Source organism: Myxocyprinus asiaticus, chromosome 6 (genome assembly GCF_019703515.2).
Source record: "Myxocyprinus asiaticus isolate MX2 ecotype Aquarium Trade chromosome 6, UBuf_Myxa_2, whole genome shotgun sequence".
NCBI lineage: Eukaryota > Metazoa > Chordata > Actinopteri > Cypriniformes > Catostomidae > Myxocyprinus > Myxocyprinus asiaticus.
In genome coordinates this window covers 51,862,715-51,880,815 of record NC_059349.1, presented here as the reverse complement: position 1 = coordinate 51,880,815, position 18,101 = coordinate 51,862,715, and the positions used below count along the sequence as shown (strand labels likewise).

General features: G+C 36.2%; 1 protein-coding gene and 1 long non-coding RNA gene across 2 annotated transcripts in view; one reads left to right on the top strand and one right to left on the bottom strand.

Annotated features, from left to right (window-relative positions):
- The first annotated feature begins 770 nt into the window (after positions 1–770).
- The window catches only part of LOC127442524 (E3 ubiquitin-protein ligase RNF126-like), a 28,219-nt gene continuing 10,888 nt past the window's right edge, over positions 771–18,101 (top strand). The window contains exons 1-7 of the mRNA XM_051700628.1: positions 771–885; positions 8,820–8,878; positions 9,523–9,580; positions 11,571–11,806; positions 15,107–15,175; positions 15,272–15,341; positions 15,965–16,058. Of these exons, the coding sequence (XP_051556588.1) occupies positions 811–885; positions 8,820–8,878; positions 9,523–9,580; positions 11,571–11,806; positions 15,107–15,175; positions 15,272–15,341; positions 15,965–16,058 (661 nt within the window). The 5' untranslated portion in view covers positions 771–810. The remainder of the gene's footprint in view (positions 886–8,819; positions 8,879–9,522; positions 9,581–11,570; positions 11,807–15,106; positions 15,176–15,271; positions 15,342–15,964; positions 16,059–18,101) is intronic.
- Positions 7,490–11,643, bottom strand: LOC127442537 (uncharacterized). The gene is made up of 3 exons (XR_007897493.1): positions 11,554–11,643; positions 8,972–9,008; positions 7,490–7,649 (listed from the first exon to the last, which is right to left on the bottom strand). It is a non-coding gene; the product is annotated as an uncharacterized LOC127442537 (long non-coding RNA).

The window sequence follows — 18,101 nt, the reverse complement described above, 5'->3', positions numbered from 1 at the left end:
CGTTGGTAAGTTTTATAGTGAAAAAATAATTATTTTTTCGTCTGTTCACACCCAAAACCGATTGGATCTCTTCAGAAGCTATTGAAGTCTTATGGATTACTTTTATGCTACGTTTCTGGTGCTTCAAAGTTCTAGACCCCATTCACTAGCATGATATGGACCTGCAGAGCTGATTTGTGTTCAGCAGAAGAAAGAAATTCATACACATCTGGGATGACATGAGGGTGAGTAAATGATGAGAGAATTTTCATTTTGGGGTGAACTATCCCTTAAGGTGTATTTAAAATAGGGTAATGGATTTTTTATTTATTTTTGTTGTTGTTGTTTGCATAATACAACTTGGTGTCGGTTGTAACCATCTCTGAGAGACCATTTCTAATGACTTAATTACAGAGCTCTTGTTGTAAAGTGTATTTACAATAACTTAAGGAATGTTTATCCACAAATATGAAATAATTTGTAAATCTTACATGTAAATCTAAAGGTTAATTCCATTACACTTTACATCTGGCTCCCATTAAAAAAATAATAATCATAATAAAGAAAGAAAAGAATAGTATTATTATTTGTTTACATTTGGAAAAACAAATAAATGAACTTGTATTCAAGATACTTTCTCTGAAAACAAGTCTTAGTAATTAAATTTAGCATCTGAGGTAAATTGATTTTGTTTAACACGACAATAGGGTTTTGGTGTGTAAAGTCGTGTTCCAAACGCGTTCCGTACGCGCTCAGTCCATTACATTGATTGTCCCGCCCGGGCTGCCGTACTTCGCCTTGTTCTCGCTGTCAGTCGCTCCCGCAGTGAAGATGGCGGAAGCTCCTGTGCGGCCCTGCCGGTTCTTCTGTCACCGCTGCTCGGAAGAGATCAGCCCGCGCCTCCCGGTGAGACAACGCAGGCTTCATTACATTCGTTCGAAGGCTGTGAATCGGTATTTGCGAGTTTAACGGACTGACCGAGCTCTTTTATCAAGCGTTTATCCAGTGCTAACGGTGCTAATGGTTGCCAATAGCAACAGTCATGATTAAAATGAGCATTTAATTAAATATCTGTTCATTTGAGGCGTGTGGGATTAAACACACGGACTCTGAGTGTATATTTAAAGGCTTTTCAGAGCCAAGCTGGTTGTGTAACCTGCCTTGCCTTGATGGCAATATAAGAAGGCTGCTGGTTAGGATGTCAGCTGGTTAGGTTTTTTTTTTTTTTTTAACTAATTGTGACTAATGAGTAATAATGAGTATATATCGAGAGGTTGTGTTGACTTTCTGTGATTATTATCTGATCAGATGTTGATGGCTTGTCTCGTGTGTTTGTGAGGTGTTTCTGGTGGTCTGTATGAAATATGCTTGTTAAAATTACTTAATATTAATATTGTCACACTGAGATGATTGATGGCTTGTGTTTCTCCTGCTGTTCAGTTGTCTAATATCTGTCTGTTAGAGTTTATATCTAGTCTGTTAAACTGTAGTAGGTTGAAACTAGAGGTAGACTGATATATTGGTTTTACAGATTAATCGGTGCCGATAGTTGCTTTTTGGAAGTATCTCTTATCAGCAAATATCTATGCCTATAGTAGCCGATAGTTTTTTGTTTGTGTATTCTTCCGACGTAAATGATAATTAACTTAAATGATAATTTCACTTGATATTGTCATTGCGATTATTCGTGGGGCAACTGCATGCCGTTCTTTATGTAGGCTACTTTAAAAAAATGTTTTTACATTTTGAATAAATTATACACAGAAAGAGTTTAAACTAGAGGTAGACCAATATATCGGTGCCGATAGTTGCTTTTTGGAACTATCGGTTATCAGCAAAAATCTCCAGAAAGTGGTCGCCAATATTTATTTATTTTTTTTATAAACCAACAAACCAATTTTATGTATGTGTGTATATATATATATATACACACACACACACACACACACACACACACACGATCAGCCACAACATTAAAACCACCTGTCTAATATTGTGTAGGCCCCCTCGCCAAAACAGCGCCAACCCGCATCTCAGAATAGCATTCTGAGATGATATTCTTCTCGCCACAATTATACAGAGTGGTATAGTGTTAGTTCAAACCAGTCTGGCCATTCTCTGTTGACCTCTCTCATCAACAAGGCGTTTCCATCCACAGAACTGCCACTCACTGGATGTTTTTTGTTTTTGTCACCATTCAGAGTAAATTCTAGAGACTGTTGTGTGTGAAAATCCCAGGAGATCAGCAGTTACAGAAATACTCAAACCAACCCATCTGGCACCAACAATCAACCATGCGATTATGTAATCAGTCAATCATGTGGCAGCAGTGCAGTGCATAAAATCATGCAGATACGGGTCAAGCGCTTCAGTTAATTTTCACATCAACCATCAGGGTGGGGAAAAAATTTGATCTCAGTGATTTGGACCGTGTCATGACTGTCATCGGTGATGATCTGGGGGTGCTTCAGCAAGGCTGTAATCAGGCAGATTCGTCTTTGTGAAGGATGCATGAATCAAGTCACGTGCAAGATTACTGGAAGAGATTACTGCTCTGACAATGTTCCCCAACTGAGGATTGGTTTTTCCAGCTGGTCAATGCTCCATGCCACACAGCCAGGTCAGTCAAGGTGTGGATGGAGGACCACTGGATCAAGACCCTATCATAACCAGCCCAATCTCCAGACCTGAACCCCATTGAAAAGCTCTGGAATGTGATCAGGAGGAAGATGGATGGCCACAAGCCATCAAACAAAGACGAGCTGCTTGAATTTTTGCACCAGGAGTGGCATAAAATCACCCAACATCAATGTGAAAGACTGTTAGAGAGCATGCCAAGACGCATGAAAGCTGTGATTGAAAATCAGGGTTATTCCAGCAAATATTGATTTCTGAACTCTTCCTAAGTTAAAACATTAGTATTGTGTTGTTTAAAAATGAATATGAACTTGTTTTCTTTGCATTATTCGAGGTCTGAAAACACTGCATTTTTTTTTTTTTTTTTTTATTTTTTTTGACCAGTTGTCATTATCTGCAAGTAAATGCTCTAAATGACAATATTTTTATTTGGGATTTGGGAGAAATATTGTCAGTACTTTATAGAATAAAACAAAAATGTTCATTTTACTCAAACACAGACCTATAAATAGTAAATCAAGAGAAACTGATAATTTTGCAGTGGTCTCTTGATTTTTTCCAGAGCTGTATATACATTTATTGTATATATACATACATATATTGAATGTACTGTATATACAAAACTCTTTATTTGGTGAATAGAGGTTGACCGATAGTGGATTTTTCTAATACCGATAAGTAAGTTGGGCAGTACCTGCTGAAAACCGATTAATCAACTGATAGTTTTTAAAACTGATACTGAATGAAAAAATAACACTCAAAGTAAAATAGTGCTGAACTTTATTACAAAAATAAACAATAGTGACTGAACCATGAAAATGTACTGTACTTTTTAAAATGAAATAAATATTAATAAATATGAACTAATATTCGAATTTTAGCTGATTTTTAAATTGACGTTGTTTCCTTAGTCCACGAGAGGGCGCAATAAATACATAAACCATTCAGCACCGTTATATTATTGCATAGAACATTCCTATCCTGGCTGTTAATAAAGAGCATTTCATTTTCAACTAATGTGCATAAAATAAATAAATACAAAGTTTCAGTCGGTCCAAATTCTCAAATGTTAAGTCAAAAGTAAAATGAGGGGGAAAACGCTTCAATAGACAGTTCACATGGTGTTACACTTGCACTGATTCCTACTACACCAGACTCAAGCTTCATAGTAACAACGAAATACCACATTGCTTTTTATTCAGTACAGTTGTATGTAGAGTAGCAATATTCACAGAGAGCAGTGGTATTCAGCTGCACTCTGTGGTGAAGCGGCTCAGACTATGAGCACAGTCCAGGGGCTGTTCAAACAGATGGAACGTAAAAGACTGGAACCGAACGCTAGGATCTCGAGACACACATTTCCAAGTTGAACATCTTTCCTGACAAAGCATTTAAACAACTCATTGCTTAATATGAGAAATGCTAATATGAGAGCAAGATGCAACGACCAAAGACCTCCACCGACTGTAAGGGGCTGTTCACACGAACACTTTTGCAACCATCCATTTGTTTTTCTATGTAAACACACGCTAGACAAACGTCATTGTTTCACTGTTTATTCAGCGTCTCATGCAGGGGTGCTGTTTTTTAGATGATGTGTCTAATTATAAAGAACTTTAAAAACTTATTGAGACAAATGCTTTATGTTAAACTGTATTTGTTGCACTGTGTCTAGCCTTTTTTAGAGAAGTCATCATATTACATTTAGGATATTTCTTTTTTATTGAAATCCGATGCATTTCTGATTTGTTTATATGTTTCTCTCAGCTGCGTGAAGATATTAATTAGCTCTCTCACGTCACTAGCTTTAAATATGCAACTTAGCTGGCTAACGAATGCATAAATGTGACCAGCTGGATATAAACTAATGCAAATATATGGTAACAATCGTGACATTTAAACATTTGGGTAGGACTTGCGTGTATTTTTGTTGCATAGTTCTAACCATTTGAGGTTAGCTTTAATGTTAGCATCCTATAATGACAGCGGACCCTTCCCAGACGCCCCAGCACCGGACCCAATGGGGAAAAACTATCGGCGTTGATTTTTGCCGATAACTGATTGTTCCAGAAATCTGTTATTGGTGCCGATTAATCAGCAAAACCGATATATCGGTCGACCTCTACTGGTGAATATATAGGCTATAAAAAGCTTAATTTGGTAATTACTAGCAAATAGAACATTGTGGGGGCCTGGGTATCTCAGCGAGTATTGACACTGACTACCACCCCTGGAATCGCGAGTTCGAATCCAGGACGTGCTGAGTGACTCCAGCCAGGTCTCCTAAGCAACCAAATTGGCCCGGTTGCAAGGGAGGGTAGAGTCACATGGGGTAACCTCCTTGTGGTCGCGATTAGTGGTTCTCGCTCTCAATGGGGCACGTGGTAAGTTGTGCGTGGATCGCGGAGAGTCGCATGAGCCTCCACATGCTGTGAGTCTCTGCGGTGTCATGCACAACGAGCCACATGATAAGTTGCGCGGATTGACGGTCTCAGAAGTGGAGGCAACTGAGATTTGTCCTCCGCCACCCGGATTAAGGTGAGTCACTACACCACCATGAGGACTTAGAGCGCATTGGGAATTGGGCATTCCAAATTGGGGAGAAAAGGGGAGAAAACAAAAAAACCCCAAAACAAACAGAGCATTGTAACGAAGCCAATTACCCGTTGTATTTCAGGCTTGTTTATAGTTAAAAGTACCATGTTATGCACCAAATCTTAATTTTGCTGGTTATTATTTGGAATTTGGTTGCACACAAAACTGCTTTTGGGATTTTATTCATTTTGGACTCTTGTAGCCTCAGTGTCTGTGCCCGTCATAGTAAGGAAATGTTCTATAAATCAATTTTAAAATAAACTATAGGCCAATTAATCGGTTATCGCCCTTTCCACCACCTTGGTTATCGGTCTTTCCACCACCTTGGTTATCGGTATCGGCAAAATCCACTATCGGTCGACCTCTAGTAGACCGATTAATCGGTGCCGATAGTTGCTTTTTGGAACTATCGTTATCTTCAAAAAATCTATGCCGATATTATCCAGTTTTTTTAATTTTTTTATTCCTCCATGTATCATTGACTAAAATCATAATTGACAATTATTTCACTTGATATTGCAATTGCGATTATTCATTTAGATTAAAATGCTGGGGCAGCTGCATGCCGTTCTTTATGTAGGCTACACCACCAAAACAAGCTTAGAATTGTTCCTGAATTGCTGTTTTCAAATTTTGTTTATATGTATCTATATATATATATATATATATATATATATATATACACACAACACCCCATCATCTGGAGAATATATAGGATATAAAAGCATAATTTAGTTATACTTAAATATAGAGCATTTTAACAGAGCTCTGTCTCTGTCATTTCAAAATAAACGTACCCGGTGTATTTCGGGCTTGTTAATAATTAAAAGTCCCATATTATGAACCAAATCATTCTATAAGGTGACTTTAAAAACTATTGTCCTATTAATCGGTTATTGGCATTTTCCACCACCATAGTTATTGTATTGGCAAAACTGCCTTTATCCACTGTTGGCTTTACTATCAGTGACTGACGAATGACCCAGAACACATCAGGAATTAATCTTAAACTATGGATCCATTTTATTTGTTCTACATGCCACTTCTACAGCTCTCAGGCAACATGAACCCAATGACCTTTTCAAAAGGATCTCCATGTGTTCTTTCATGTGTAATGTTTCACAATGTTCAGAGGGGAGCAGAGAAGAGAATATGTGCTTGACAAAGCTCTTTTGATGTTTCGTCATCGTTCAGTCCTGTTATTATCCTGCTTGTATTGTGCAGAAACTCTAGAAAAAGCCCAAATGTGAAAGAACATCATTCACAGTGCTGTGGGTCAAATGGAGCTCATGATTCACGCTGCAGACGTCACTGTGATGAAATGTGTGTACATGTTTCTTTACCCATGAACACAAAAGGAGAAATTTGGAAGATCTTTTTTATAAGCTGTCAAGCTCCAAAAAAACAAAAAAATGTACCAACAAAAGCAGGAAACAGATTTGTGCACTGTATTCCAAATTTTCTGATGTCATACGATAGCTGTGTGTGAGGACCAGACAACTCTCCTTAACTGTGGTCAAATCGCTTAAGGCCGATTTATACTTCTGCGCCAAACCTACGACGTAGGCTCCACTTAGTTGCCAACATGGTGGTTTGTATTTATAGTTCTGCGTTGGTGTGTTTGCATCATTCTGTGAGTACACACACAAAATGATAAATAAAGTATTGAGAGAAAATGTCTTCATTTCTGAAATAATTAGGTTAGACATTTCATAAACAAAAACAGTGTCATTTTTGGAGTCAAAAGTATTTATTATATTATTGTAGCATTAAAAACAAGTTAAGAACAAAATATGTTGTATTAAGTTACATTTATAAGTTACATTTTGCCTGCCATGCAGATAAAAAAAAAAAATCACCATCATATTAAGAAATAACTACTCACTTGACCAACACAAAATGGGTTTTAAAGCTTATATGCTGGAATTTACAGTACATATAGGCAAAATAACCAACTCGTCTTAACCTCTTCAACTCTGGGGCATTTTTCACACTCAAATGTAAGTGCTTACCACTTACACATACTGTGGACTAATTGTCAAAAATTGGTCTAATTTTTTCAGAACCCCCCTCCAAATAAAAAAAAAAATGACTCCAATTATTCATAAATAATATTGTATATGTTTACAATCTTATGATGAATAGAACTTTGTAAGCATGTAATTCTAGTTCTGTTTACTCAAAAACAACAAAAACTCTTATTCCACTAGATCCCAGCAAGTACTAGAAAAAAATATTTTTTCCTCATCACGTTCCATCACAAAATGGCAATCGGAAATGTAGGTGGCGCTCAAATGCACCTCAGCTCTCACAGATGTGCTCGTCCATGGACATTCAGTCTAATTTTCAGTTCATGCACCATTCCTGTTGTTTCATCGAATATCTCGGCCTCTGAGTGGACTAGAAGCTCAAACTAGATGTCATTATAAAGCTGAGACCTTTTAAGATAGAACATTAGATTATTCACACAAGCAAGCTTACATACAAGTGAGAAATGGCAAACATTTTAGAAAATGCCCTAAGGTTAAAGCAGATATTAAGTTTTTATCTATTTGGGGATTACAGCACTAGTGATCGGTGCATAAAAGAGACGTTTGTGTGTGATGTCTTACAGAAATCATATTTCATTTTGTGATTCTTTGAAAATTTATCAAACTGTGATATCAGGGCAACAAAATAAACTGTACAGGCACATTCCTGTGAATGAGAGCTTTTATTTGTCTATTTAAGTGCTATTTGAAAGACTTTTATATTCATATTAATATTTCTACCACATGACCTCTAGGTGGCGCTGATTTGCTAGGCAAATGTTTTCAGGCCTTATTTTGTTATTTTGTGTAACATAAATGCAGAAGTGATGGTTATCTGTGGAAAGTTCAGATTCTACGTTTTCAAACGATATGACATATGCCTGACTTATGTATTCGGAGACTTGAACATTTTAAGCGTAAACTTTTTTCGTGACATAGCGCCCCCTTTTGGACTTGCCGGAGGGTCCACAGAGTTGAAGAGGTCAAACTAAGAAATAACTAACAAAATGGGTATTGTTTTAAAGCTTATACACTGAAATTTACAATACATATAGGAAATATAACCAACTCTTAACAGGTGCTTTTTATGAATTAGAAGTATTCCGTTTTCATAACTTATGAAATGTCATTCTTTTACTGCACACCATTTTGTTAAACATACGGTCAAAACATCATGCAGATCGGAAAGTTCTTGAGTAGAATACAAAAAATATTCTGTATGTTGTATATGTTTCATTCACATACCAAATACAGTATATATCGAGTAAAAGCCATTCGACGCAGAAGTATAAATCGGCTTTAACACACGGCCTTTCATGGCGTATTGCTTTAACAAATTATAGTACTGGTAAGAAACAATTCTCTATAATCAACTCTCCATATGAGGCTTTTAGTGCAAGAAGTTTTAGGTTAATTACAGCTTTAAAACTGAAGTCTATGTTGCTGTCTTGAAAGGACAGTTTGCTGTTATTTAAAAAATATACAGTGTGTCCTGAAAATACTTGATGGACCCCTTGCAGTAAACTTTCATATATCTGGGTATCTGGCATTAAATTGTTATTGTGATTTTTGTTGCAGGATTACATCTGTCCGCGGTGTGAGTCTGGATTTATTGAGGAGTTAACTGAAGAGGGAAGGTAAAGTATTGACCTTCTAATCTGGATCTGGATAACTAAATTCTTTAAAGGGATAGTTCCCCCAAAATGAAAATTCTCTCATTATTTACTCACCTTCATCCAGTCCCATATGTGCATGACTTTCTTTCTTCTGCAGAACACAAACAAAGAATTTTAGAAGAACATCTCAGCTCTGTAGGTCCATACAATGCAAGTGAATGATGATCAAAAATTTGAAGCTCCAAAAAGCACATAAAGGCAGCATAAAAGTAATCCATAAGACTCCAGTGGTTAAATCCATGTCTTCAGAAGTGCTATGATAGGTGTGGGTGAGAAACCGATCAAGTCCTTTTTTAATATAAATTCTCCTTCCTGCCCAGTAGGCGGCGATATGCATGAAGAATGTGAATCGCCAAAAACAAAAGAAGAATGTGAAAGTGAAAGTGAAAGTGGAGATTTATAGGAAAAAAACCAAAAAGGATTTAAATATTGATCTGTTTCTCACCCACAAGTATTATATCAATGCAATGATGAGAGAATTCTCATTTTTGGTGAATTATACTTTTAATTGTTAATTGGCATGCCTAAACAAGGGTACACCTGACTTTTGCAAAAATTCTGATAGTCCAGTTTTGTAAGCAGTTGCTATGGTCTTATTTCTTCAGAGCAGAGAATGGCTCCATATCTACAGCCTCTAATGATCAGAACCGTCCCCCATTTGAGGTGAGTGATCTCTGATATCTTTAAAAGCACCATCATTGTTGTGTTGAAGATCGGGCAGCTTTGTTGGGTCTACTTTTAAAATGTTTTGTTTGGGGCAGACAATCAGCATACCTGAATAAGGGTACACATGGATTTTTCAAGAACAGTCCAGTTTTTTAAGGAATATGAATAGAGACTGATTAAAACATTTTTAATATCCTAAAAAAATTATATAGCATAAGATGGTACTAGGTTCTTAATAGTACATTTAAATTGAATTGGATACACAGATGATGCGTGTAAATAATAAAAAACAGACATTCCTATGAAACTATGCCAAGTTATTCCTGTCATTATTATATTATTTATATCTTAAGTTGTAAAAGCATGCATTAATATGCAAATAAGATGCTAATTTGTTAAATTCCTAAATTTTTTGCAAGCATCCTTAACCAGGTAATTTTATCGGTAATATATTACTTTTAATCACATTTTTAAAACTATTTTGGAACAAATGTTTTTACGGACCATTTTTGATATAGCCTTTCCTTGTTTCATACATTTCCGAATCTACAGATTCAAAATGCAATGTTGAGGAAGTACCCATTTAGAATTATTGTGTAATTATTTATTTATTTACATTCATGCATTCAGCAGACACTTTAATGCAAAGCGACTTACAGTTACCGTAGATTTTGTCAGTTCAGACCAGTCTGGTCATTCTCTGTTGACCTCTCTAATCAACAAGGCGTTTCCGTCCAAAGAACTGCCGCTCACTGGATGTTTTTTGTTTTTGGCACCATTCAGAGTAAATTCTAGAGACTGTTGTGTGTGAAAATCGCAGGAGATCAGCAGTTACAGAAATACTCAAACCAGCCCGTCTGGCACCAATAATCATGCCACGTTCTAAATCAATGAGATGACATTTTTCCCCATTCTGATGGTTGATGTGAACATTAACTGAAGCTCCTGACCCGTATCTGCATGATTTTATGCACTGCACTGCTGCCACACGATTGGCTGATTATCTATCACATGGTTGATTGTATATGCTTCAGTTGAAGCCATCATCTGCGTTCTCAACTTCATTGCTTAAAAATCATGTTTGATAGCTAAATACCTGGTGAACCCATAACATTACACATAATCCTAAAGCAAGATCCACCAATCAGAGAACCGTGGCTAAAAAAGCCCATGAAAGGATCCCAGGATCGCTTTTTTAGCCATGGTTCTCTGCTCCCATGATGCAATCGAGTCGGTCCTCTTCATCTTTAAACTACTTGTATACAGTATTTGCACATATCGGAATATGTAAAATATATTTTTTCTATACTTATAATCAGCAACCTGAAATCAGTAGTTTTATATTCCCATTGTTTTTTATTCAATTACATCATTCGCAATGCTTCATGGGATTGTAGTTCGTTACTTTGTGAAAGACAGTAAGTACACAGTCTTGTACCTTTTGTCTTTTTGTCCTATTTTCAAATACTTTTTTGCCTCAAAACAAAGTTTGTAATGTTTTGAATCACCTCGGACCTGGTTGGTTTGGTTCATGTCTTAAAACTCTTTTATGGAGGATTTTATGAAAAGTGCAAATTTTTTTCTGTCTAAAAAATAGTGTATAATACCCTCCCAAGACACCAGTATTGCTTAGAAAACCACAGAATGTACATTAAAGGGACAGTTCACCATTTAAAATTTGTGTTATCATTCACTCACTCTCATGCTGTTCCAAACCAATATGACTTTTTATTTCTACAGTCACCATTCACATTCATTGCATGTTTTTCCATACAATAAAAGCGAATGGTGACTGAGGTTGTCATTTTGCCTAACATCTCCATTTATGTATCATAGAAAAAATAAAGTCAAATAGGTTTTGAACAACATGAGGGAATGACAACAGAGTTTTCATTTTTGGCTGAACTATCCCTTTAAGAACTTTCCATGCATGAAGCCCATTGCCTGTTAAAAGCTCATTAAAGCATTACCTGCTCTCCTCCGGCAGAATGTGGACCAGCACTTGTTTACGTTCCCGCATGGTTACGGGCAGTTCGCTCTTGGGATTTTCGACGAGGGCTTTGACTTCAGGGCGGGTTTGCCTTCGGAGGATAACCGTGACGCAGAGAACCGCAGAGAACGGGAGATGGCCTCGAGGCAACGGTACGGTGCAAGACAGCCGCGAGGACGCCACATTCCCCGAAGACAAGGTGTGCGGCATGAGGGCGTGCCAACCTTAGAAGGGTAAGAATACAGCAGATGGCACTGTGACATCACAGAACTAGTTTGTACTGGAGAAATCATTCAGTCTGTTTTGCATTTTGTTTTTGCAAATGGATATTCTCAGTGCATTCAAATGAGTCCCACAGTCTGTGAAAACCTGGTATGCAGGCCTGGTAAAGTCATGGATGTGTTGTGGGGTCCAAAAGTCTGAGAACAGTAGTAAATCTTCTGCTGCTTTGTATTTTCTAATTTAATAATAACTTTTCTATTACAAATATATATTATCAGAATAAAAGTTTATCATAAATTATTTATGTCCCCTTCTTTAATGTCAAGCATGCACTCGAGCTGACATGGACTTCACAAGTTTGTGAAAACTGATGGTTATCCAGCATGGTTTGAGAAAAGAGCATCAAATGTGATTCAGTGAAAGCAAGGAAATCTGACCGTCTGTACAAAGGAGTTAACATGGTCAATGTTACAAATTGTTACAAATTTGCTAAATTTTCTTATTTGGTTATATTGATTTAAAAATAGTTTAATCCATTTCATTTAATATTTTTGTATTTATTTTTGTTTTTAAATATTTAGAAAAATTAAACAGCAAATGTAGGTATTGCACTAACTAAAGAGCTACATGTGTTGCTTATATTTAAATGGATAGTTCACTCAAAAATAAAATTCTCATCATTTACTCACCATCATGCCATCCTAGATGTGTATGACTTTCTACTGCAGGACACAAGTGAAGATTTTTAGAAGAATATCTCAGCTCTGTGGGTCCATACAATGCAAGTGAATGGTGGCCAGAACTTTGAAGCTCCAGAAAGCGCATAAATGCAGCACAAAAGTCATCCATACAACTCCAGTTGTTAAATTAATTTCTTCTAAAGTGATCACTTTGGGTGAGAAACAGATTAATATTTAAGTCCTTTTTCACTGTAAATGTTCACTTACAGATGCTCTCCAATGCGTGTTCATGAGAGGAACGAGTGTATGCAGCCTCCTAATGTGCTTTTTGGACCTTCAAAGTTCTGGCCATCATTCACTTGCATTGTATGGACCTACAGAGTGGAGATATTATTCTACAAATCTTTGTGTTCAGCAGAAGAAAGAAAGTCATACACATCTGGGATGGCATGAGAGTGAGTAAATGATAAGAGAATTTTCATTTTTGGGTGAACTGTTTCTTTAATAATAGTGTATTTTTGAACTCTCGGAAATCGAGATTTAGACGTTGTTTTTAAATGAATGAATAAAAGTGCATTTCTAGTTTCAACATTATTTGTATTTTAGACCTTTGTTTTGTTAGACAAGAAAAACTAGCTTCATACCATGTGACCCACATTTGGTTTTCAGCCATTGAAAATGTCTAACATTTAGTACTAGACATACCAATCTCTGTGTAAAAATAAAATAATGACACTGTGTATAAGGTAAAAAAAATAACCTTATAGACAGTGTCATTATTGTATGTGTAGTTTCCTTCAAAATCAAAGGTGTAAATTGTCATTTTGACCCCCCTCTACAAACTAATTGATTACTCACCTAAATATTGATCCATGACATTTAATATTTTGGCTTTCATCATTATTTATGTTTATCTTTCTTCCAAAGTAGTATTAACAAAATCTAAAATTTCAGCTTGGGAAGTTTCTGAAATGTGGTTGATTTGACATGGAATAACCTGATTAGATATTGGGCCCTGTTTTAAGAGTGCAAGCGTTAAGTGCAGGGCAATAGGTATGGCCATGAAGTTTTGGTATTTTCATGCAAGCATGCGCTAAGTCTAGGCACAAGTGGGTAAAAAGGCGTGACCAAGTGCAATTTAATTTGGAGGTTCTTCTCCATTTATTCCAGTGACTGCGTCCCATTATATAGTCCATTCTCTGAAGCACCAACGATTTAAACAAAGATGGCACATTCTTAAGACATTGGTAGTGTAAATAGACTGTATGCAATAAATTAGAAAAATTGGAAATTGCATTTCTTGATGAATGTCAGGCATATTTCTATGACAGTGACACGCTCCTTTTTTTTATACTCATGGAAAATGTGATGCTCTTCTGAATTTGGATGTATTCTCCATTAAATGAAGTAATTATTATTAATCATTTTCATCTACTGACACAAATCATGGCTAGTATTAACAGTGATTGTATCGCGCACACTTCACTTCTACGGGTCGATTTTGATTTTGAAAAATGTAATTTATTCATTGAAATGCGAAAAAATGAATCCAAAAATATTTCTAAATTCAGACTTTCACTTCAGACGAAATGAAAATATAATAAAAATAAAGTGGTCAAAAAAAGCATACTAAACCCCACATACTAAACTATCTCGATATTTATCGGGATTATGGGTAATGTAGTTGTTCACCAGGTATTTAGCTATCAAACATGATTTTTAAGCAATGAAGTTGAGAGAACCCCACTTCCACCGGCCCCTTTTTCAGTCTCTTAAAAATCACTCTACGACAAAGTAGGAAAACTACTAGTCAAAATTAAATAATAAATTCAATAGTAAATATACAAGAATAATAATACTTTTAACTATAAAAATAATAATAATTGAAAAAATAAACTATGAACTCTAGAAAGTTTAACACACATCTCATAATTTTTGGTTTCAACAAACGGCTTCAACAGTGATTGTCACAGACATAATTCGATGTTCTGTACTTTCAGAATTTGGGCATGAACTTTATTACCATCTGCTGGTGGAATCTCCAAACTGCAAATGTAGGAACTGAATTTGGACTTTGCACTGAGATAAGAGGTGGTATTGAGATGTCTTAGCGCAATGACCTATTTCTCAGGAAAATAGCAAATTGACACTTCATTTACATACAATACACCCTCATTTTGTGCGCCTGCACCCACAGTAGCGCAAACACTCCCACCCATGGCCATTTGCGCTTTGCGTTGGCATGAAAATTGCATTTACAATTAGCGCTCTCATGAAAATTAGATAAGACGATGCACACATTTTGTGCACTCACGAAAATAGAGCCCATTGAATCCCAGAATATCAGACTTTAGGACCTAACTGTAATCCTATCTAGTTATACTCAGCTCTGAAATATTTCATAGACTAGAAAAAAATCCTCATCCAGTAATCGAGTGGAAAGCTTGTGGGAAAAGTCACCAAACTTGTGGAAAATATCAAAGATGTGGGCACCCTTTGACTGTCTATTGTATTTAGTAATCAAAAGCTTGTTCATTATTGTAGACTGATTAAAAAAAATGATATTTTGTCATTTTATTTTACAGCTCAAAAATGTGTGGCTGATTAAAAATAATGGTTTTGTTTGCACAGAATAATTCAGCAGTTAGTTAATGGAATCATCGCTCCAACAGCTATGCCAAGCATGGGAATAGGGCCATGGTGAGTTATTCTGCAATTTATTTTCCTCTCTTTACATCATTTCTCTGTCTATGATGATTGACTTTATACTGCTGCTCTATAAACTCCATCTTGTAGGGGAGTGCTGCACTCAAACCCAATGGACTATGCATGGGGTGCTAATGGATTAGACGCCATCATAACACAGGTAATATACCACACACTCTGTCTGTCTCAAGGTTATGATGCTTTATAGCAGACACGCATCAATGCCGAAAAGCTCTGTGGTTGGGATCTAAACATAGCAGCTGGGAATAGTTAATATATTAGTGTGGATATAAGTTTTAGTATATTGAACAGTTTCTTGGTGCTGATTATTTCTATCAATAATAAAGTAGATACGCTGTGTCACGTCGGAGTATGCTGTGCACGTTTGGCTGCTGCTTCTCACGGGCGTTCCTGTGTTGTTCTTGTGTTTTGATTATTATACTGTTATCTCTGCCTTATATCTCTCGGCTGCTTGTTAGGGAGTTTGTCTTTTGTTTTTTTTGTTTTGTTGAGTGTATGTGTTATCTGTCCATTTGCTGTTTTTCATGTATTTGCTCTTATGTAAAGCGACCTTGGGTTCAAGAAAGGCGCTATATAAAATAAACGTATTAGTATTATTAAAATCTTGAGGCCAAACATTGAGTGACATTGCTTTATTTCACCAATGCAAAGAGTATGAAACACTACAGAGCGCTTTGATGCATTGCAAACACCATCAAAATGTCCCTAATGCATGCGCAGCATTATTACATACTATTTTCTCTCCGTTGTGTCTTTCTGTAGTTATTAAATCAGTTTGAAAATACGGGTCCCCCTCCAGCAGACAAAGAGAAGATCAAGAGTCTCCCAACAGTCCAGATCACAGATGAGCACGTGGGTAAGTACATACAGAATAGGGCTGGGCGATAAAACTATCTCGATATTTATCGGGATAAAAAAACTAAATCGACAATATCGATGATAAGCTTTTGAGTAATTTTCAATATTTAGCCTGTGTTCTACATCTAGACGTTCAGGTGCGTGTCACTAAAAACGCAAGCAGTTCAACTTTATCAGACTGTATGAAGTTGCTAACATTAGCTGGCTTGCTAAAAATTAGGGTCCGGACCCCAGATTGATTCCATCCGGACATCAATCCGCAAGACATCATGACGACGACTGCGTCCTCTCATCGTGTCTAGTGAGCAGCGCGACAAAACAGTGCTGTGTACACCAGATCTGATCTTTTTGCTCTGTATTCTTGAATAGTTTTCTCTAGCACCGAACACGCTTCATTTATGCCCTGTCCCACTCAGCACGCGTTGCCTCTTTTCCCGCATGTGAGTAGACATGATGCGCCGCATGAGTCATCGTGGTTCCAGAGCACCTTTAGACCATAACGTTTTTCCCTTCTAAATTTAGCTTTATTAATCAGCATGTTACAAGCCTATTTATAATAAACAGGGGATACCCCTGAACCCCCATACAGGATCATTCCTCAGTCACATGGGCTTCTATGCCCCCATACTTGGGTATCTGAATGTAACGAAATATACAAATAATTTGAATGTAAAAACTATACAGTATGCTGTCATTATGCTTCAAAATGAACAGATAATCTTTTAACATTCATATCCAACTGCACTTGATTAATGAACTCTTTAAATATTTTAATATTTTGTTAGAAGATCCTACAGACACCACTGCTTTGGCTGTCTCTGGGCCCCCAATGCAGTTTTGTATAGACTATTTTGACTTTAGGATTTTTTTTTTCTTCTCTTTTCTTCTGCCAGCTTACTGCAGGATATTCTGACCTGCAGAATTAAAGTTTATATATACCTAAACAATAAGAAAAACAGCATACAGTTTATAAATGAGTTTACAGTCCTAAACCCTGTCGGAAACTATTTTACTGCACTCTTGTCGTTTAATGAATTGTCTTTTAATAGTTCTGGCAGTAGGGGCTTTATTACACAAGTTAGTTCCATGCCTCCAATCTGATTGGCCAAGTGGTGTTCCAATAGTGCTAATATTTAACATACAATAGCACTCTTGCCTATGTAATATTGCTTAATAAAATTAGTAATGTTAGTCAATTACAGTTTTTAATCGTGATTAATCGCATAATTTTTTGTACTTAATTGCGATTAATCGCAGATTTTAAACTGACCCGTGTTTATGCTGGTTTATGCTTTATTAACGGTAAATGCGTTAACCACGTTTTAGAAAAATTACCGCATTTAAATTCAACTTTTCTTATTTATCTCATGCGTTAACGTGTTAACTGTGACTGCTCTAAACAAAATATTATAACATATAATGTTTTATTTTGTGCTGTCTGTCGATTACATTTTTTAATCACGATTAATCACAAAATTTTTCTTAGTTAATCGCTGATTTTTAAAGTGCTAAAATTCTACTCTATTTACATTTATATACAGTATACCATATATGGGCCATTCTACAGGAATGGTGCAAAATGCTGTCCCTCACATAAATGAATATATTTAAAAGGTCATATATAGGCAGCTGACACATTTCTAAAAGCCAGGTTGAGTTCTAACAGGGGCAATAGAAATAATTCATGTAATAACTTTACAAATCTTTAAAAATAGTGGTTTATATGTTCTTTTCAATTGGGCGGCACATGTCCCCCAATCTAACCCCAAAAAAATACACTTAAAATTTAAACACCTAAATGTTTTTTCATTTTTTTTTTTTTTAAACACTTAATCCTAATTTACTTTGTCTAGTCCTACTAAAGTTTAGTTGACATGAGTTTTTCTGCCTTTTATTTATTTAGAGGTAAAAATTGTTGTCCCCCAGTTTTTTTTTTCTTTTTTTCTTTTGTCAATACCGAAACAAACATAAAAAGTCTCTCTTGACTGAAGCAAAACTTGACCACACCCCAAACCATGTGACCAGGAAGACAAATTAAGCA